At 44.9% G+C, this 21,444-nt stretch overlaps 1 protein-coding gene across 2 annotated transcripts; it reads left to right on the top strand.

Annotated features, from left to right (window-relative positions):
• The first annotated feature begins 10,221 nt into the window (after positions 1 to 10,221).
• On the top strand, positions 10,222 to 16,309 carry LOC136141548 (zinc finger protein 548-like). Of its 2 annotated transcripts, XM_065899747.1 has the most exons (4): positions 10,222 to 10,257; positions 12,864 to 12,990; positions 14,516 to 15,041; positions 15,210 to 16,101. In XM_065899747.1, the coding sequence occupies exons 1-4, from the start codon at positions 10,222 to 10,224 to the stop codon at positions 16,099 to 16,101; spliced, it is 1,581 nt and encodes a 526-aa protein (XP_065755819.1). The 2 variants fall into 2 exon arrangements, with proteins under 2 accessions (XP_065755819.1, XP_065755818.1); XM_065899746.1 differs by having other exon boundaries at positions 14,516 to 16,309.
• The last annotated feature ends 5,135 nt before the right edge of the window (positions 16,310 to 21,444 follow it).

A 21,444-nucleotide genomic window follows, 5' to 3' on the forward strand; every position in this document is an offset into this window, starting at 1 on the left:
GTGCCCTGCCTGATGCCCTTGTCTCATTCTAAGCCCTAGGTAACACAGAATTCTGCCTTTTATCTACCCAAGTGTCACCAGGAACATATTTTTTCAAGGTTAAGAAGTCCAGCACCTTTTTTTTTTTTTGGCTGAGTTGGGTCTTCTTCGTTGCTGTGCACAGGTTTTCTCTAGTTGCGGCAAGCAGGGGCCACTCCTCGCTGCAGTTCGCAGACTTCTCGTTGTGGTGACCTCTCGTTGTGGAGCCTGGGCTCTAGGAACGTGGGCCTCAGCAGCTGTGGCACGCGGGCTCAGCAGCTGTGGCGCACAGGCCCAGTTGCTCCGCGGCATGTGGGATCTTCCTGGATGAGGTCTCGAACCAGTGTCCCCTGCATTGGCAGGCGGACTCTTAAGCAATGCACCACCAAAGTCCCCTAGGGAGATTCTCTTAAGTACCACGTATATTGGAAGCTTTCATGATACACCTTGCACTTCCAGACCTTCCTGGAGTCCTTGCCAGAAATAAGTTGTTACCAGTGTCTATTACGTTAGCCTTCCCTCCTCTGCCACACGCAGAGTGCCGCAGTGTGTATGAATCATCTGTACAGTGCTCAGCAGGCAGGAAGCTATGCTTCCTCCCTTCATCTGGAGGACTCACCCATCTCTTGACTTTGGGGGTATCTCATTCCCTTCCCGCTGATTGTTTTGTGTGGGATATTACCCAGTTCTGGAAAAGAGGACTCCAGCTGGCTTCTGCAGGCAGCTTGTGGAGATTGCCCTTCTTAGTGAGTATATTTGATTGACTTGTAATGGTTGGGTTGATTTTTCCACCCTCAAAGTCACCCGACCCAGGACTCTCCAGCTCACACTGCTGGTGTTTGTGATGGTAAAGTTCTTATTGATTAAGGGACATTTACCCATGGAGTTCTATTTACTGTATGCTGTGGATTGACAACAGAATGAAACAGTGAACGGATTTTGTGGGCACCTCTAGTTTGTATTTGCTATTCAGGATGGAATAGCAAGAGGATAAAGAATAGCTGTCAGTCCATATTTGGTTCAGTTTGCATTGCTGCACGAGGCCTCCTGGGAATGTCTGAAGGACCTCACCAATTTCTTATCCTGGATATGAAGATTATTTGCCTCCCAGAATCAGCTTGAGGAGGGGCATTTGGCAGTAGCCTGAGTTGGGTCCCTTGTCCAAAGAAGATGTCCCATGTTCCTCAGCATTGTTGGGGATAGCTAACAGGGCATGTGATTTCATGAGGGGGAAGTGTCAGGTTAAGGCCCCTGCAGGCTGCTTGGCCAAACAAAATGGATGCCAAGGTAGCAATACGACGGAGTAGCTTAGCTAAACTCTCAACACTCTAAAAATGAGAGTCTCAGCAATCCACGGATGTCCACATGAAACCTAGTCACATGCAGGAGGTAAAGGGTGGGGATTATACTACCCTCCTAAATTAGAAAAAAATCCCAGAAAAGAATCAAGGGTTATTATTTTTTTTGTAACACTGTAACTCTTGGGGGTACACAGCCTCTCTCAGCTCCCAGAGATCATTCTTTTATTTATTTGTTTGTTTATTTATGGCTGTGTTGGGTCTTTGTTGCTGCATGTGGGCTTTCTCCAGTTGCGGCGAGTGGGAGCTACTCTTCATTGCGGTGCGTGGACTTCTCATTGTGGTGGCTTCTCCTATTGTGGAGCATGGGATCTAGGCGCACTGGCTTCAGTAGTTGTGGCACGTGAGCTCAGGAGTTGTGACACATGGGCTCAGTAGTTGTAGCTCGTGGGTTCTAGAGCACAGGCTCAGCAGCTGTGGTGCACGGGCTTAGTTGCTCCATGGCATGTGGGATCTTCCTAGACCAGGGCTTGAACCCATGTCCTCTGTATTGTCAGGAGGATTCTCAACCACTGCACCACCAGGGAAGCCCCAAGGGTTATCTTAAAGCAAAAGGACAGCTTATCATTCACGAGGTTTGCAAACCAGAGATGTACAGCATTCAGCTATAAATGAAACTACGTTTGGGAGGGGTGGTGAAGGGGGTGAGGAATTTTTAAAAGCAAAACCTACAAAAGCCACAGTTGGCAGACTTGTAAAGGGAATGGATGGTCCTTGCAGCTTGACCACAAGCCCTTGTGAAATGGAGCAGGACCCTGTATGGCCTTCCCATGAAGAGAACTCCCCACCCCTGTGTCCCCTGCCTCTTACTTTTTGGAAAGCTTTAGCCTTTTAGGCCTTCTTTCAGTTCCAAAGAACAAATTTAATCAGAGAAGTAAGAAAATGTAGAAACAAAGGAAAGCATTCAAGTGAGACAAAATGATGATAGTTTAGCCATGAAACAAAGTCAAGGACCTTTAGTTCCTTCTCAAAGCCTGTAGATAATATCTTGAGCCATATCCTTGAGTTGTTTTGCAGATACTAAAACCCCCACCAGGTGCAGGAAGTTCACTGCATGCTACCACCAGACAGGTTGGAGCCAGGTAATTGATAATTGAGATTTCTGAAATACCACCCTGTTACCTAAACATCAACCAATCAGGAATTGTTCATGAGCTGATCACACACCCTGTGACCCTCTCCTGTCATTAAAAACCCCTCCCTGAAAGCCCATCAGGGAGTTCAGATCTTCTGAGCATAAGGTACCCATTCTCCTTGCTTGATGCCCTGCAATAAACCTGGTACTTTCCTTCACCACAACCCAGTGTCAGTAGATTGGCATTACTATGCATGGGGCAAGTGGACCCAAGTTTGGTTCAGTAACATATGCAGCTTGACTTCCAGTTTTTGATGATTGGCTGTCATTAGAGCTTCTCCTCAGGGACTTTTCTAGGTAGGACCCTTAGCAGAATCTGAAGTCCTTACAGTTTTTGGTCATGGTTTTTCTAAGAACACAGAGTACATGACTGAACACCAGGTCTGTCATGACTGCCTGACTCCATTTTATTTAATTTTTTCATAGCACAAGGTACTCTTTATTGTGATATTCAATGGAAAACATCTGTAAACCAGCTTACTGTAGTGATGACAGTTGCAACCATGCTAAGGCCCTTTTTATTATATTAAAAAAGGGTGGGTGTGGGAGTTCTGTTCACTCCTATGTAACAGAAAATGGGACCTGAATTCAGAGATTTTTAGGCGTATGTAGCTTTTATATATCTTCATGATTTCTTGAGTTTATTTTTCATTTAAAAGAATGCCTTCTTTGCCATAAGTAAGTCTAAATGCAGCATATACAGAACAGTTAGGAATACAGGAAAATTTAGCCATAAGTGTAGACCAGTGTAGGACAAGCTACTCTCTTTTAGATGTGGTTCCAAAGGAAAGGCAGTGATGAAGACTTGGAATTTTACCATATATTCAGGAAGAGGGAGAAAAGAAAACTTTTTTTTCCTTTAAAAATATCCAGGGAGGGCTTCCCTTGTGGCACAGTGGTTAAGAATCCGCCTGCCAATTCAGGGGACCCAGGTTCGAGCCCTAGTCCGGGAAGATCCCACATGCCGCAGAGCAGCTAAGCCCATGCACCACAACTGCTAAGCCTGCACTCTAGAGCCCGCGAGCCACAACTACGGAGCCTGTGCACTACAACTACTGAAGCCCACGTGCCTAGAGCCTGTGCTCCAAACAAGAGAAGCCACTGCAATGAGAAGCCCGCGCACTGCAACAGTCGCCCCCGCTCACCACAACTAGAGAAAGCCTGTGTGCAGCAGTGAAGACCCAATGCAGCCAAAAATAAATAAAATAAATTTATAAAAAAAAAAATCCGAGGAATTCCTTGGCAGTCCAGTGGTTAGGACTCCGTGCTTCCACTGCAGGGGTCACAGTTTCGATCCCTGGTCGGGGAATTAAGATCCCGAGTGCCGCATGGTGCAGCCAATAAATAAATTTTTAAAATATCTATGCCATGGCGGAGTTCTGAACTATACTGAATCAACGGTGCAGATCAACTACCCTTGGATCCTAGTCCTGGAGTAGGTTCAAGATTGTGTGGGAGGGCCTCTGGCCCTTTCTACTGTTCTAGCTGTCAGACTTGGGATGACTCCCTTAACCATTAAATATATTTTGTCCCCAAGAGTATTGGGAGAGGCCCCTGCTGGCCTTTCCAGATTGGCCCCTTGGCCCTGTCTGCTTGGATCAACAGCCCTGCTATGGAGGGGGCGGGCTGCCCTAGGCCAAGGAGAGAAGGGGGTCATCATTGCGCTAGAAATATTTTAGAATTAAGAAGCGGACAGTGGAGCTGCCCAGTGGGGGTGGGGAGGAAGGCCCCTCCCTCCCGACTCCATTTTATTTTGGGTCCCTGTTAGACACACTGGGTCCATTTTCTATGTCCTTTTCTTAGGGAATTTATCTTATTTTTACTTTTCCTTAGTGGAGGTTACTTAATTTCTACAATGCTTTTATGGCTAAAGAAGCACAGAATACCTAGGTGGACACATCCCTTATTTAGCAAGAAGAAAAAATACATGTTAGGGTTTGTTCTAAGGGTGTTTATAATATGTAATATTAATATTAAATATACAATATGTTTGAGAACCTGTGAAAACTGAATTGCGAGAGAGAGAAATGATTTGTTTGGCCTTGCCACAAATGAATGCTAAATAGACAAATACAGAATTTTAGGAAATATGCAACATTCCTTCATACACAGAGCAGCTGGCAAACCTATTCCACATGTGTCACATTCACCTAATTGTGCCTAAAACCCAGTAGGTGCTCACCGAACATTTCTTAGAACAGTAAATACACACTACAACATAGCTTCCGTATTCATTCTCACGTTTCTGGCAAGACTTTCAAAAGATTGTCTCAATCTATCACTCCAAGCAGTTAATGAGCCATGTTTTCAAGTATTAAAAAGAAGCACATTTTGGAGAGAAAAGCCACAGGCTCAGCTTCATTTTCTGGCTTTTCAGACTTCACTATCTCTTGCTTAAACTTGGCTAAGATCTTAACTTTTTTTTTTTTTACATGTCACACATATGCTTTTCTAGAACTATTTCTGCTGCTTTATTTTAATAACTACATAATCAATAATACCTTTCAGTAATTTCCATTTCACAAGTGTTTTTCTCAGATAATTTTAATTCCCTTTGAAGACACTGCTGCTGCAATTTGAGGTGAAGTGATAAATAACTTCCTAGCAAGAAGAGGAGAGACTAGAATCCCACACATTTGTCTTGGGGGCAAGATGCTCCCCTTGTACACGTGCTCTGACTATTAAAAGATCATACAGTGTCCCAGCAGAAAATGGAGTGTGATAAATCACTATTCTTTTTCAGGTAGGTTTCAGATTCTTAAAAGAATTGGAAAATATCTCAGATATGGAGTAAAAAATATTGTTTGAAGAAACGTGTTGTTCACTAGGTTCAAACAGAATCACTGACTGTACAGCCAGAAAAGCTGTTTTTCTGGGAACCAGAGTCACAGTTTCACCCTTTCAAGCAATTCTGCATTTCCTGTCATTCTTCCTCCATTATCCCTACCATGGTTCTATCTGAAGTCTTTTCTTTCTTGTCCTGGACCAAATATGCTGAAGGTCATTAAACCGAATACAGAGCTTCAGTCTGTTACCGAAGCAAAATTGGGTCCGCTTGCCCATAGGCAGGAAAGCCAATCTACTGACATCGGGCTGTGGTAAAGGAAAGTGCAGTGTTCATTGCAGGGTGCCAAACAAGGAATTCAGGGCAGCTAGTACTTAAAAGACCCGAACTCCCCAAAGGATTCCAGGGAAAGGTTTTCAAAGATAGGATGAGGGAAGGGGGTTGTAGGGTGTGTGATCAGCTCGTGGACATTCTTCTGATTGGTTGGTGGTGAGGTAATCTGGAGTCAACATCACCAACCTTCTGGTTCTAACCATTCTGGTGTTTATGTGCTTGCAGGCTGCATGTAGTTCATTTTTCCCACTTGGTGCAGGTTTCAGTATCTGTAAAAGAGCTCAAAGGTCGTGGCTCAGAATATTATCTATAACCCTTGAAGAGGAACTAAAAGTCCTTGACTTTGTTTAACAAGTAAACAATTATTATTTTGTCTTGTTTGACTGTTTTACTTCCCTTCTGGATTTTCTCACTTCTGTGATTAAATTTACTCTCTGGAACTCAGGAAATGATTTTAGCTAACGAGAGGATCTCAGTCTTTGTTTTCTTTGGAGAAAGAATTCAACAAAGAGACTAAGATTGCAAGGCAGGCACAGAATTCATTAGAAGCACAGAACATGTGGGAAAGCAAAAGGCTAGCTCACGGAGTGAGCTGCGTGCAATAGGGGCAGCTTAGGTTGTTAGTATGGGGTTAATCTTCCAGGGTTTGGGCCAGGGTGACTCCCCTTTTCCCTCCCCTACGATAGTGTCATCTGCAATTCCTTATTTGGGCTTCCACCAGGCTCCATTTTGAATCTTTCCCAAGAACACCTTAGCATAACCTATTGGGGGTGGGTGTCAAAATTGCAATGCTAATGATATTATAATGATATTACAATGTAGCCAAAGTTACTAGAGGACGACTTGAGAACCCCCTCTGCGCATGTGTGGGGCTGGGAAATCTCCTTGACCACAAGAATGTGGAGGCTGGGGTGGACCCTCTCATCTTTCATCCAATTAGGGCTCCTAGTCCCAACAGTAGTTTATCAAAAGGGTCAGCATGAAACCAGTTGCAGCAGGTTACCCCGAAGCCTATCTATCTCCTACCTCAAAGCACACGCTGGCTCCATGGTTTTCACCGTCAAGAGTTTCTTGCTGAGATGTTGCAAAGTTTCTGTTTTAGATGCCATTCCAGGGAATTCCCTGGCTGTCCAGTGGTCAGGACACGGCGCTTCCACTGCCGTGGGCTGGGGTTCAGTCTCTGGTCGGGGAACTAAAATTCCACAAGAGCGCAGCACCGCCAAAAAAAAAAAACCCCAGCCATTCCTCCATGCACCATGGCCGCATTAAGTGCAAAACAAGTAGGTGGTTTTGCTTCTGCTTAATCCTTATGCATGAAGAGGCTGTCCTTGGGCCTGTCCCTGTCTTTCCTGCCTCCGGGAGGCCTAGGAGGCTACACTTTTTCTACAGACAACAGGCAGTCAGAGGACATGGGATGGGGGAGAGGAATCTGTTCTAGGAAAGTCTCCTAGGGTCCTGTTAGGTTTCAAGTTGTTGAAAAGCGACAGCATAGCTGAGAGCTATGAGTGCACATAGAGTATCATTATAATATAGTGTGTCCCTTTGGATGTGTAGATTTGGGAACTTGCTCTGTTTCACAGTGTGCAATAACAGGTCACTAAACTTCTGTAAGTATTCCTGGACTGCTCTCCAGAAATCTGGGTGCGTCCCCTTGGGGACGCCCCGCCCACCGTTGGAGACTGGGAACTCCGCTTCTCAGTGCCCTTGAAGGAGTCTCAAAGCCACTACCAGCCACTTAGGGAGTGAGTTCTGCTCAGATCATAGACAGAAGTGGTGGCAGCGGAAACTACATTACCCAGAAGCAGCTACGGTGCGAAAGCGGCGGTGACTGAGCCAATGAAAGCTTAGGGGGGGGGGACGCATATGTGCGTGCTCATCGCCTAGGGGCGGGACTTCCGGCGTTGTCTCTGGTAGTGTTTGGGTGGTTGTCGGGCTGTTTACGGGTTCAGGGTGTCGGCGTCGCTTGGTGGGCACCGAGGTGACGGAGCGAAGAGTGGGAGGAGAGAAGTTGGTCCCGCTGCCCAGAGGCGGCTGTGAGGTCCCCTGCGCCCGTAGTTGACGGTGGTGCCCTAGTTCCCGACCCGCTCGCCGCCTCTCCCGGCTCCGTTCTTCCCACCGGCCGGTGACCGAGGCGGCCCTGATGAGGCCGGCTCAGGTGGGTGCTGCGTCTCCCGAGCCCCCACCCGGCCCGACCCCCGCCTCCGAGTCCTAAATCCGGAAGGAGGTGGGTCCGCTCAATTCCTTGCCGGTCAGCCCCAGAGTCCAGAACAGAGGGCGGCCTTGGGAGGGGTCCCTTTTCCACCAGTGGACTGGGGTGAGGGAGAGAGTACCCTCGGGGCCGCCGGTGCACGGATTGCAGGTGCTACGGAGTTGGAAGCATTGGGGAAACCTGGGGTCGCTTTTGTCGGGGACAGAGGGGGACGAGGTGTCTCACCTGAAACGGCAACCTGAGCAGGTAGAATTCATGGAAGGTTGTGAAGGGATTGGGGATGGGAGAACCGTGTTCAGAGTTAGAAGTTAAAAATTGGGAGAATAGGATGCGAATGGAGGCAGGGAGACTGCTGAGGAGACCACCGCGATAGACCCCAGGAGAATTATGGCAGGGGCTGGGCCAGGAAGGTAGTGCGACATTGAGAGATGGGATGAGATTCTGGAGAAATCTCAAACTTGGAGGAAATGGGATTTCCTGCTGCATAAAATACGGTTGTAAGCAAAAGTAGGGAATGAAGTACCATCCAAATTTTTTTGCCTGAACATCTGATAGTGGGGAGATAAGGAAGTCAGCGCGAGGAGCAGGTTCAGGGGGAAGATCATGAGTTGTATTTGGACATGTTGATCCTGACATGTATCAAGTTGGAGATGTCACCAAATGGAGATACCATATGTGGAGGTGAACATAAAGTCTGGAAGTAGAGGAAGGGGACAGGGTTGGAAATATCAAAGGCATGGAGGGTGTGGACTGGACCAGGGCATGGCCTGGGGATCAGATTGAGGAGGGAGGCTTAAGATTGTTTTTTTTTTGTTTGTTTGTTTGTTTTTATTTTTGGCTGCATTGAGTCTTTGTTGCTTCACGCGGGCTTTCTTTCTCTAGTTGCGGTGAGCAGGGGCTACTCTTCGTTGTGGTGCGTGGGCTTCTAATTGCAGTGGCTTCTCTTCTTGCGGAGCATGGGCTCTAGGGTGCACGGGCTTCAGTAGTTGCATCACGTGGGCTCAGTAGTTGTGGCTCGCAGGCTCTAGAGCGCGGGCTCTGTAGTTGTGGCGTACAGGCCTAGTTGCTCCGCGACATGTGGGATCTTCCCGGACCAGGGCTCAAAGCCGTGTCTCCTGCATTGGCAGGCAGATTCTCAATCACTGTGTCACCAGGGAGGATTAAGATTGTTACATGAGATGGGCCCTGTGGTGAGGGAGGAGCGAGAGCTTGAGGGGAGGACATGAGGGCTGGGTGCTGGCATCCCTGGTGCTCCCTTCAGAAAAGAGCAGACCTGACATAGGAGGGCTTCTGGCCTGTGTCTGTAGGAAGGGAGGCCTGGATGGGGTAAGGAGCGTCACTTCTGTGGAGCCTGCAGTGTGTGCTGGTGTGGGTTCTCCACTTGCAGGCTCTACTGATCCTCAGGGCCAATCCTGATGGAGCAAGGGGAAGGTAAGCCAGAGTGGTGCAGCCAGTGGGTCCTAGACGAGGGCACTGCCAGCTCACCTCCAACCCTCAGGGCAAGAGGGATGATCCACTGCTCCCTTTTGAGGATTATTTAATGGGTAGGCCTGGTTGCTGAATGAACTAATAGCTGACCTGCCTGCTCAGCCCCTTGCTACAACTTATTAACTTAAGAATGTATGAGGGCTTCCCTGGTGACGCAGTGGTTGAGAAGCTGCCTGCCGATGCAGGGGACACGGGTTCATGCCCCGGTCTGGGAAGATCCCACATGCCGCGGAGCGGCTAGGCCTGTGAGCCATGGCCGCTGAGCCTGCGCGTCCTCAACGGGAGAGGCCACAACAGTGAGAGGCCCACGTACCGCAAAAAGAATGTATGAAAATTAAACACTAATTAATCAATATTCCTCTAAATACATACACATAGGTAATTAGAAATGAGCCTGTTCACTCAGTTAAATTTATGCAAACACTTTGTAATTGGCTTGGCATTGATTTACCTCTAGGTATTTGCTTAACAATGCCAAGTTTTATATATGACATCCTCTGAGATCTTAAAAAAGCAGTAAAAATAAAGACCCCAGTTTTCAAAACTCTATCACTTCAGTTGCACTGAAAATATATACAAAACCGTTGTTCCTATGGTCAGTCATAGCTGACACATGGTATGTACTCCTTACGTTAGATAACAATATGACCCCTGTGAGGTTGGAAGCATTCTTAATCTTCATAAACTTTTTCTTTTCCCTGAGGCTCAGGGAGGTTTAACCCTTCTCCAGTGTCACTCAGCTAGTAAGAGACAATACTGTTTTGTGAGGAACTGAGCTTAGACTCTCAGGCTGAGATCTAATTACACCAGGGTAGGGCAGAAGTGGTGGTCCAGCTCTGCTGTAGGATCCTGCCACTGTTACCCATTTCACATGGCTTCCTTCCCCCAGGGTCCCATGGCAGTGGCAGAAATGCTTATGGACCCTGTACAGGTGAATGGAGGGGTCCCACCTCTCACCCATCCCAATTATCACCCTGATAGTTTTATCATCCTGATCTGTATGCCCTCAGGGAATGGTAGTGTCCCAGGACTTCTATCCCTTTTTTGTCTCTTGTCTCTGTAGACCCTGTGCTTTCACCAGGTCCAGGATCCTATATTTAGTCCCAGGTTATATAGAATAGTTCCATTTCTGACAACTGATGGGGTAAGATGTGGCAGAGAGTCCTGACTACATTCAGGATTCTGAATGTTCAGACAGTTGCAGGTGATACTGAGGTGGAATGTTCAGAGAACTGCAGGTCTCTGTTATATCTGGTGGGAATGGGGAGCTGGGATAGGGGTTCACAGGTATCAGGCCTTGAATGATAGCCTGAGGTCCTGGTTCTCTCATCTCAGGTTGATGGGAGGTACGGAAGGTTTGAAGCAGAGGAGGAAGGTGCTATGACTCATGTTTTAACAGATTCCCTCTGGCTGTAGAATAAAAGACAGACAACGGTGTGAGTGAAGGTAGGGAGACCTGAGAGGAATTTCTGCAGTCATCTAGGTGAATGTTGGTGGTGGCTACATCCGAGTGGTGGCTATGGAAGTAGGGAGTGGTTGTTTTCTGGATGTGTTTTGAACTAGAGCTGCCCGTGTTTTATTTATTTTTTTAAATGTATCAGTATATTTTTAATTGAAGTATAGATGATTTACAGTATTGTACTGTCCATATTTTATGTAATGGTGAGGGACTCAAGGAAGTGGGCTGATAGGAAGAATTGGGGATGACTTCATGTTTCTGGACTTGTTAGGAAGGATGGATGCCTCATCAACTAAAATGGGCAAAGTCAGCTTTAGGAGGAATTTTCAGGTGGAATGAGAGTCCGTTTTTGTCCACGTCACAAATGTTCCAGAGACACCCAAGGGGAGGTGTTGAGTGGGCACTTTTACACAGAGGGCTGGAGTTCAGAGGACGGATTCAGGATGAGACAGCCACAACAGAGTGGCTGTGTGGACTACGATGAAGCCGAAGGTAAGATTTAGGCGGCATCATTTCTAGTTTATGGTGGTGATGCCATTAGAGGACAAGGAGTGAGAGTGAAGGGCCTCAGGACTAAGTCTGTGGGTTGGGTACCTGGCTGGTGGTGATGCGCATCACGAAGACAGATGAGGGAGCAGAGTGTCCTTGTCTGTGCATGACAGCGGGATGTAGGCGTGAGAGTCTTCTGAGGCCAGAGCGGACATGAGATGGATGTTGAGGGAGGAAATGGGATCAGCTAGGAGAGTCGCTAGACTTAGGGTGCAGTGACAGTGTGGGTGGGGAGGTCGGTGTACCTGGGCTTCATGTGAGGGGAGAACGTGCTGACTGCTTATGGGACAGTCTGTGCAACACGGAAGAAGGAGAGGGCTAAGGGGACATGAGGTCTCACATAAAAAGGGTGGCTGGGGAGGAAGGAAAAAACAGGGCCAGGTGGTGAGACCTTCTAAGAAGGGCTTGGGGCAGGCCCTGGCCCCAGGGGACTTTGGTGTTCAGGGGCAGGACTGGGCTGAGATGAATGCTGGATGCATTTCCATTCACTGCCTGGATTCCATGTGCAGAGTACCCTGTAAGGAGGTGAAGGAAGTGCCTATGGTGTGGGCTGGGGCTGTCTGTGGAACTGTCACTGTGGAAGGGTCAGAGTCACGAGGAAGGTGCAGTCCAACGAGTGAGATGCAGGTAAGGAGGAGTGTGAATGGTTGGCCCTGGGCCCTGGCACTGGGCGCCTGAGGACAGGGACGAGTCTGAATGTGTCTGAGGGTCAACACCTGGGGAACCCCAGGGAAACTGTGTGGCAGGGGAGGGGTAGGGCCCTGCATGCAGGTCCACACCTTATATGGTGGTTTTCTTCTCCCTCCCCCATGTGTTTTATGCTGTGTGCCGGACACAGTGATCAATGGTAATAAGGAGAGAGCAGGCACTGGTGCCACTGGGACCTGGTATATATTCCATGGTGGGACGTGTGGGAGGAGGGATGGATGAGCAGGGATGGATGTGTAGGGGGAGGGCTGAAGGTCCTGGAAAAGGAAAGGGAAGTGCATCAGTGATTGCACCCACAGGATTTTAACTAGTGGAGACGAGTGAGTCGTGATACAGAGAGGCCAATGACATTAAAAGACAGTTTTATTACTTATATTTCCCAAGAGGAAGAGGTACACTATGTAACAGGGCTACCTCTAGAAGCACCAGATTCGGTCAGGAGGCGTGAGCACAAGCTAAGGGACACCAAAGGTCAGCGCCTTTATTAGACTTTTGAGGGAAATGCAGGGAGGATTGGATGAAAAGTTTATGGGTGACTAGTTTGTATAATTCTGTGTACCTGGGGTATGGGAACTGTCCCTAACTGTCTGTTACCTGGCCCTGGGCTGCTTTAGGGCAGGGGAAATACTGACCTGGTTCGTGAGAGTTAGTTAAGGAGTTGGTTGAGAGTATGGGCTCTGGATTGCAAGGGAGATGTAAACAAATTTGGCCATTAGTTTAGCCCTGTAATTAATGGATGGCAAATAGATAAATACAGAATCCACAAAAATATAGTTAAAACAAGAAGCTGTCCATGAACCAAACTCTTCCAATTTTGGCAGAACCGTGTGGTCTTTGAGGACGTGGCTGTGTATTTCTCCCAGGAGGAGTGGGTCCTCCTTGATGAAGCTCAGAGACACTTGTACCATGCTGTGATGACGGAGAACTTTGCACTTGTGACCTCCCTAGGTAAGGTCCACAAGCTCAGCCAGTGCCCTGAGCTGTGCTCTGTTCTTTCCCTTTTCCCAGGGGGCAGCTCTGTACTCCCCACACTGAGACCATGGGTACTGCTTCCTTTCCTGGTTTCCTGGCATATGTGTTGTTGGTGCCGGGGCTGGACTGTGTGTACAGTGTCATTTTTCTCCCCAAGAAGCCCCATCTCTTCTACTCTGAGTCCTTCCAAGATAGGGCTCAGGAGTCAGAAATCTAGATTCTGTCTGAGACCCCTTCAGACTTGGCCTGTTCTTGGTTGGGTCCTCAGTCTAGATGCTTGGACTCTTGTTGTGCCAGGCCTTACCCCTCCCTCTTGCTGACATTTCTTAGGGCCTTCTGTGCCAGGAATTTTAGCACCAACCTAATTACTAATTTGGGGAACCACTGATTGTTACTACAGTCTCCCCTGTGAAGTTCTTATAATTTTAGAATGCCGAAAGCCCTGTGTTGGATCTCTGTCTACATGTGCTGGCCCCTTCTTTTTCTGTCTTTCACGTAAGACTAACCTCTTTCGGGTGCCACATCAATGCTCACCTGCAGCAATGGGGAGGACTCTGGGTACCTGCTAGTCTAGCGTGGTCACTACTACATCAATGGCAGGAGACACTCAGAAGTACCCGGGCTTGGTGTGAGGTCCTGGGAAAGGGTGTGATGTCAGAGCTCGGAACCTGTCCTGTGTTCACTATTGATTGATGCTTGGATCAGTGCCACACCTCATTTCTTCCCCACTCTTATTTCTTCTGTCACACTCCAACCACACTTTTGTGACTCTCACTTGTCACATGTTCTGTTTCATTGCTCCCTTTGCAATGTTCAACATTTGACCTATATGTAAGATATCGTGAGGTCTGCACGTATCCTTATATAGTCCTTGAACTTTAGCATTTCTTTTGTATCAAGTATTTCTAGATCTGGGCACAACCTTCGACACAGTGCTCACCTGTCACCAGTAGCCATGGCCATGTTGACTTGGAGGCCTGCCTCTCCTCCCTGCTCTGGTGTGAATGTTTGTGTTCCCCCATGTTCCATATGTTGAAAACCCCATGCCTAAGGTGACAGTATTAGGAGATGGGGCCTTTGGGGTGATTAGGTCATGCGGGAAGAGCCCTCATGAATGAGATTTGTGCCTTTATGAAAGGGACCCCACAGAGCCTCCTAGCTCCTTCCAGCATGTGAGGACACTATGAGAAGTCTGCAACCCAGGAGAGTACAGGCTGATCTGTGGGTTCAAGTCTCCAGAAGTGTGAGAAATAACTTTCTGGTTTTATAAGCCAGCCAGTCTGTGGTATTTTGTCATTGCATCCGAAATGGACTGAGACAGTAACTCATCCTTCAGTCCTTGCCTATTGTCAGGGCTCTCTCATCATGGGAGCTATGCAGGCCCATCTCTGCACAGCAGACCTTCCTCTCTCTGGCTTTAGTCTTCGGTGTGTCATTTCTGATGGGGCTGCCCCTTCTACCAAAATAATCATGCACTTCACCGGCATTTCTCTGCTTACAGGTTGTTGGCATGGAGCACAGGATGAGGAGGCACCTTCTGAGCAAAGTGTTTCTGTAGGGATGTCAGAGGTTGGGACTCCAAAGCCAGATCCATCCACCAAGAAGGCCCAGCCCTATGAGATGTGTGACCCACTGTCCAAAGACCACTTGCACCTACCTGAGCATGACGGAATGTACCCTGATGAAGGGCTGTATATTTGTGGGGCAAACCTTTTCCAGCACCAGAAGGAGCAGATTAGAGACAAACTTTCCAGAAGGGATGAGGGGCAGCCTTCATTTCTTACCAATAGCAACATTCACTCGGCAGAGAGGACCTTGACATGCAGCAGAGACAGAAAGGACTTCCCAGGCAGCATAGGCCTTCTGAAGCAGCCGACCCCTCACAATGTGGGGAAGCCACACAGGGACACTGAGTGTGGGGAAGCTTTTGATAGTGGGCAGAGTGATTACAGGTGCACTCAGTGTGGGAAAGCCTTCCGTCAAAAACAGATCCTTGTTGAGCACCAGAAAATCCACACTGGTGTAAGGCCTTATGACTGCAGCAAATGTGGGATGGCCTTCATTAGAAAGTTTCACCTTGTTCAGCACCAGAGAATCCATACTGGAGAAAGGCCTTTTCAGTGCAGTGAATGTGGGAAATGCTTTAGGTACAACTCCACACTCATTAGTCATCAGAGAGTTCACACTGGATTGAGCCCTTATGAGTGCAGCAAATGTGGGGAATTCTTCAAGTACAATGCCAACTTCATGAAACATCAGAGAAAACACAATGGAGAAAGGCCTTATGAGTGCAGAGAATGTGGAAAATTCTTTAGGTACAACTATAGACTGGTAAGGCATGGGAGAGTTCACAGTGGAGAACGACCTTATAAGTGCAGCGAATGTGGGAAATTTTTCAGGTACAGCTCCACATTCATGAGACATCAGAGAGTTCATACTTCAGAAAGGCCTTATAAGTGTAATGAATGTGGGAAATATTTTAGGTATAATTCCACACTCATTAAACACCAGAGAGTTCACACTGGAGAAAGGCCTTATGAGTGCACTGAATGTGGGAAATTCTTTAGGTACACATCCACCCTCATTAGACATCAAAGAGTTCATACTGTAGAAAGGCCTTATGAGTGCAGCTTGTGTGGGGAATACTTTAGGTCCAAGTCCAAACTCATTAAACATTGGCAAAATCACACTGGAGAAAGGCCTTACGAGTGCAGTGAATGTGGGAAGGCGTTTAGGTACCACTGCAGACTCATTAGACATAAGAGAGTTCACAGTGGAGAGAGGCCTTTCGAGTGCAGCGAATGTGGGAAATTCTTTCGCTATAACTCCAACCTCATTAAACATTGGAGAAATCACACAGGCGAGAGGCCTTATGAGTGCAGAGAGTGTGGGAAAGCCTTTAGCCACAAGCATATACTTGTTGAGCATCAGAAAATCCATACTGGAGAAAGGCCTTATGAGTGCAGTAGATGTCAGAAAGCCTTCATTAGGAAGTCCCACCTTGTTCATCACCAGAAAATCCACACTGAAGACAATATGAGTGCTGTGAATGTGGGGAATTCATTAGATACAACTCCAACCTCATGAAGCAGAGAATTCACAGTGGTAAAGGCCTTATGAAAGGGCCTACTGTATAGTACAGGGAATTATATTCAGTATCTTGTAATAACTTATAATGGAAAAGAATTTGGAAAAGAATTATATATATATAATATATATATAAACTAAATGACTTTGCTGTACACCTGAAACATTGTAAATCAACTATACTTCAATTAAAAAACAAAAGACCTTACAAGTGCAGAGGTTATGGTAAATTATGTACTACTCCTAACACTGGAGAAGTACCTCATGAGTTATGTTGGAGTGGGCCTTCTGAGTACAGTGAGCATGGAAAGTTGTTTTGGTACAGCTCCCCACTCGTTAGACATCGAGTTCACACCAGACGAAGGCCTTCTAAGTACAGTGAATGGAAGTCTTCAGGTGAAACTCCAACTCCATTAAACATCTATTTCACAGTGGAGAAAGGTCTAAGTGCAGCAAATATGGGCATATGTTCAGCCAAAACTCCCACCTCATTCAGCACCAAAAAGTTCACACCAGAGAGAGTATTGCAAATGTGGAAAGACTTTAGCAAAATGTCTGCTCTAATCTGTCCCTGAGAACTATTTTTTTTCTTTGATTGTGGTAAAATATATGTAACAAAGTTTACCCTCTACCTTTTAAATTGTTGGGTGTAGTGTGTTTAAAAATTCACATCTAATCTCCAGAATTTTTTTCATCTTGCAGAAATGAAACTCTATGCCTCTTAAACAACGTCTCTTTCTACTCCTTCCCTGCCTCACCTGGCAACCTCTTTTTTACACTCAGTCGATTAATTTGATTACTCTGGATGCTTTATACAAGTATAATCATACAGTTTTCACCTCTTTGCAACTGGCTTATTTAGCTTAGCATAATTTCCCCATGTTGAAGCACTTGTCAGCATTTTCTTCTGTTTTGAGAAGGAATCAGAATTGACCTAAGTCATGGGGAAGGGTTCTGATGGTCAATACAGATTTGCCTGATATGATGCTATTTAGAGAAAGAGGAGATCCAGATTTTATATGGAATATTTATTAACAGCTTTATTGAGGTACTGACATACTCAATTTCATATTAAAATTGTAAAATGTATTTTCACATCTGCACAATGGGACTAGCACCAAAGTCATGAGGGCTTCCCTGGTGGCGCAGTGGTTGAGAGTCCGCCTGCCGATGCAGGGGACACGGGTTCGTGCCCTGGTCCGGGAAGATCCCACATGCCGCAGAGCGGCTAGGCCCGTGAGCCATGGCCTCTGAGCCTGCGCGTCTGGAGCCTGTGCTCTGCAACGAAAGAGGCCACAACAGTGAGAGGTCCGCGTACCGCAACAACAACAAAAATAAGTCACAGTAATGAACATGTCCATTACTTAATGGAGTTTCCATTAGCCACTTTGTATTCTCTCTCCCAAGCCTACCCAAGTTGCCATCTCCAGGTAGACATTGTAGTTTCCATTTTCTAGAATTTCATATAAAGGGAATCCTACAGGTTTCCTTGTTATGACTGTTTTCACTGAGTGCATGAATATATTTTTAGTATTATTCATGTGTGTGCAAAGGAATGACACTAAATAAAAATAAGGAAGGCTTTGTTATGTATTAGAGCTGCATTGTTTGTAAGAAACGTGGTTTTTTTTCTCACAATGAGAAAAAGTTGTTTAAAGTGGGAAGTGAAGTTGAAACTAAGTAATTTAAACTGAAATTCAGTTTCATATGAATTCATTATAAAAGAAAGAATTTTGAACCATCTGCGTCGTACACAAGCTTCCACTGACACGTTCTAGATTTTTCTCTTATTTGGCTTCTTTTTTCTAGTCGTGTCTTTAAGCTATATCTTTGTATCATAAAGGTTCTTAGGGAATTTTAAAAATCATTTTTTGTGGTAAAATTCACTTAACATAAACTATCATCTCATTATTTTAAATGTTCAGTTCTGTGATATATTTGGATCTCCAGTGAAATAGAACCATCTGTGTATGTGTGTGAGCGCGTGCATTTTGTGTAGAGACAGAGAAAGGAGAGAGAGATCTTTAAAGGAATTAGCTGATGTGATTGTGATAGCCAGCAGTCTAAAATTTGCAGGGTAGGCCAGTAGGCTGGAGACCCAGTGAAGAGTTGCCGTCAAGACAAAAGGCAGTCTGCTGGTACAATTCCTTGTCATCTTTTTATCATGTAATCCTCAAACCAGGTGGCTCTTGAGAAAATGAAAATTTACAAAGGTCAGCAGGCATTATAGACCAGGAAATCAAAAGAGAATAGTTTTAGAGTGAGAGCTAGGAAACAATCACAGAGGCCACTGTCTGGTTGTATTTTTAAAGTCCCAATGTGCACAATGTACTTAATGAAAAATTTAAGATAATTGTATCTGAATTTAAGTCTTTCTGTTTCATGAAGTTCATGACAGTCAAAATTTAGAGATTTGAGGCATTAAGAGAAGATACTTAAGATATCTAAATGTGCCTATTTTTGTGTAATTTTAGACATACGAGTTTTAGATTCTTATTAAGAAATAAGTCAAAGACCCTAGAAATGAAGAAAATAAGAGCAGATAGAGGGAATTCCGTTTTCTGTCCTGGCGTGTAAGAAGCTGGAAGTTACCACTCCATCCTAACAGCAAGTAAAAAGCTGAAAATCAGCAACTCTTATTAGGTTCCCGAGAGCAGTCTTGAGTTCTATTTTATATTTGCTGTACCCGTTGCCAATTTGTATAGTCAATCTCTCCTACCTAAAAAAAGTAGTGAGATTTCTTGTTTTCTTAACTGGTCACATGTTGAACTTTATTTTAATTTTCACTCATTGTCCATCACCCACCCTACACCTTTGTCTTTGCCAGACCTTCAGCTAGGCAGAGGTTTCTTTGTTTTGGTTTGCTTTTTAATTTGGTGGGTGAACCAAAAATTCAAAACCAGAATGGTCCGACTCTCCAAGGGATCCTGCCTTCATTGTGTTGTTGCAGGTGTATTTTTGGACATGGATTTACCGTCACATTCCCTGGAGAATCCCCCAGATTTCGGACATAGTGCTCCAGGATTCCATTGAGAGCAGCAACTCAGTTTCCTCTAGTAAAAAAGAGTAATCATCATCACCTGGGCAGTAGAGCATTTCTCTTTCTTTCTAAGTGGCATGAGGAGCCCAAAATGACCAATTGGCTGTCTCATATCCCAATTCAGGTTTATAATATTATTCTTCTGGTGGAATTTTTCTCCCTTAAAGAAAAAGTCCTCCCAACATGCAGAATTTACCATTGAGGGGATGAGTAGCAGAAATTACTTGAGAGGGTTATTAGGTAATATAACGTGGAAAAGTAGCCTTGCTAGATTTAGTAAACAGTATCTGGCTCAGTAAATTTTGAAAATGTCTAACTCCCTATGCACATATACACTAAAATAAGGAAATGTTGCATAGGACATACTTATATAAAAATCATTTGTTGTGTTTCTGAAGGAAATTATAACTAAGTTTCATACCTCTTTAAGTATACTTACCTGGTAATTTGCTTCTTCTTAACTTTTCCTTGTTTTGTAGTATTTGTTTATAAAATTCCTTGTAATTACCCTCTATATTCCATTTAGTTTGTTTCATAGTTTCCAGGGTAGTCTCATCCAATTTATTTGATTCCGTTGTCCACTGAACATTCCTCATGGAGACACAGGCTATAAGTAGCATTGTGAGCTGGAGGACAGATGATGCTGTCCAGTGTGGAAGACCACTACAACTTCTTCTGTGATTTTTAAAAATCTTTTCCACCCACATTCTTCTTAATAACAATCTTATTTTATCGTCTTCTTTGCTAGTAGTGGAATATTTATATCTCTCATGCTTAACTGTTATTACATGCTGTTTTATAGTTGACTGCCCATCATTTCCAATATTGATCAAACAATTGCACTGTGTCAACTTTTTGCAAACCATTACAAAAAGTGGACTACAAGAGACTTAAGGCATCCTAACAAATTAGTATAGGAACTGGAACGAAAATCATTAAATACAGGAAATACCCTGTATAGACAGAACTGGCCACCCTATTGCAGATGTGTCTCATGAACCTACCACTGTTCCTGAAACTGAGTAGAGCTTTATTGAACACGTGTTAGAGCAGTTAATACACATGACATTATGGTTCTCCTATTTATTTTTTACATTTCCAGTAAGTTCTTCAAAATGTCATCTCGACCCTATCTCTCCAAGTTGTTAGAGTCCAGCGTTTTCAAATGTGAAAAGGAAGCACTGTTTGGAGATAAAACCCTGAGTGTGGTCAAGGTTCTAGCACAGCCACAGGTGCAATTTCATTCTATGACTTTCAGACGTCTCTGTCTCTCACTCCAACTTCACTGAGATCTTAACTTTCTTTCGGCTGTAACATACGTTTCTCTACAATTTTTGTCAATTTTGTTGCATAGCTACATAATTATTATTATTAACTTTTTGTAATATCCATTTCGTAAGTAATTTTCAGAGATAATTTCAACTCCCTGTGCATTCACTTTTGCTGCAATTTCAGGTGAACTGCTAAATCAGTTTCCATAAAGGAGATGAGACCATGGAATGCCAAACCTTTTTTTCCATGGTAAGATGCCCCCTTTGCACACAGGCTTCAACAGTTAGAAGGTCACCTGCTATCTTGGCAGAAAATGGCATGTGATTATTTGCTCTCCTTTACAGACAGGTTTCAGATTTTAAAAGAAATGGAAAATATCTCAGAGAATAATAAATATCTCAATAAATTTTACTTGCTAGGTCAGAAAGCAATCAATGATTATCAAGGCCAGAAAGATATCCCTCTCCAACTCTCCCTTATGCCCTGTCTTTTCTTGCATATTGAAGATCACGAAACATCTTCCAAAACTTCAGTCAACATGTCTTTGACAAGCAAGAAGATAGCTGATAGCATAGAGGGAACATACCTCAACTTAAAAAAGGCCATAAAAACCTACAGCTAACATCCTACTCAATGGTGAAAAGCTAAAAGCATTTCCTCTAAGATTGGGAACAAAATAAGACAAGTGACTTGCTACTTTTATTCAACATAGTTTTGGAAGTCCTAGCTATGGCAATCAGAGAAGAAAAAGAAATAAAAGGAATCCAAATGGGAAAAGAAGTTAAACTCTCACTGTTTCCAGATGACATGATACTATACATAGAAAATCCTAAAGACACTACCAGAAAACTACTCGAGCTCATCAATGAATTTGGTAAAGTTGCGGGTTACAAAATTAATACACAGAAATCTGTTGCATTTTTATACACTAACAATGAAAGATCAGAAAGAGAAATTCAAGAAATAATTCCATTTACCATTGCGTCAAAAAGAATAAAATAACTAGGAATAAACCTACCTAAGGAGATAAA

Source organism: Phocoena phocoena, chromosome 20 (assembly GCF_963924675.1).
Source record: "Phocoena phocoena chromosome 20, mPhoPho1.1, whole genome shotgun sequence".
Classification (NCBI taxonomy): Eukaryota; Metazoa; Chordata; class Mammalia; order Artiodactyla; family Phocoenidae; genus Phocoena; species Phocoena phocoena.

Coding starts and splice junctions, on each gene's coding strand:
- LOC136141548 (XM_065899746.1), top strand. CDS start 10,222: ATGGCAGTGGCAGAAATGCTTATGGACCCTGTACAG. Junction 10,258..12,863: donor TGCTTATGGACCCTGTACAG/GTGAATGGAGGG, acceptor CAATTTTGGCAG/AACCGTGTGGTCTTTGAGGA. Junction 12,991..14,515: donor TGCACTTGTGACCTCCCTAG/GTAAGGTCCACA, acceptor CTCTGCTTACAG/GTTGTTGGCATGGAGCACAG.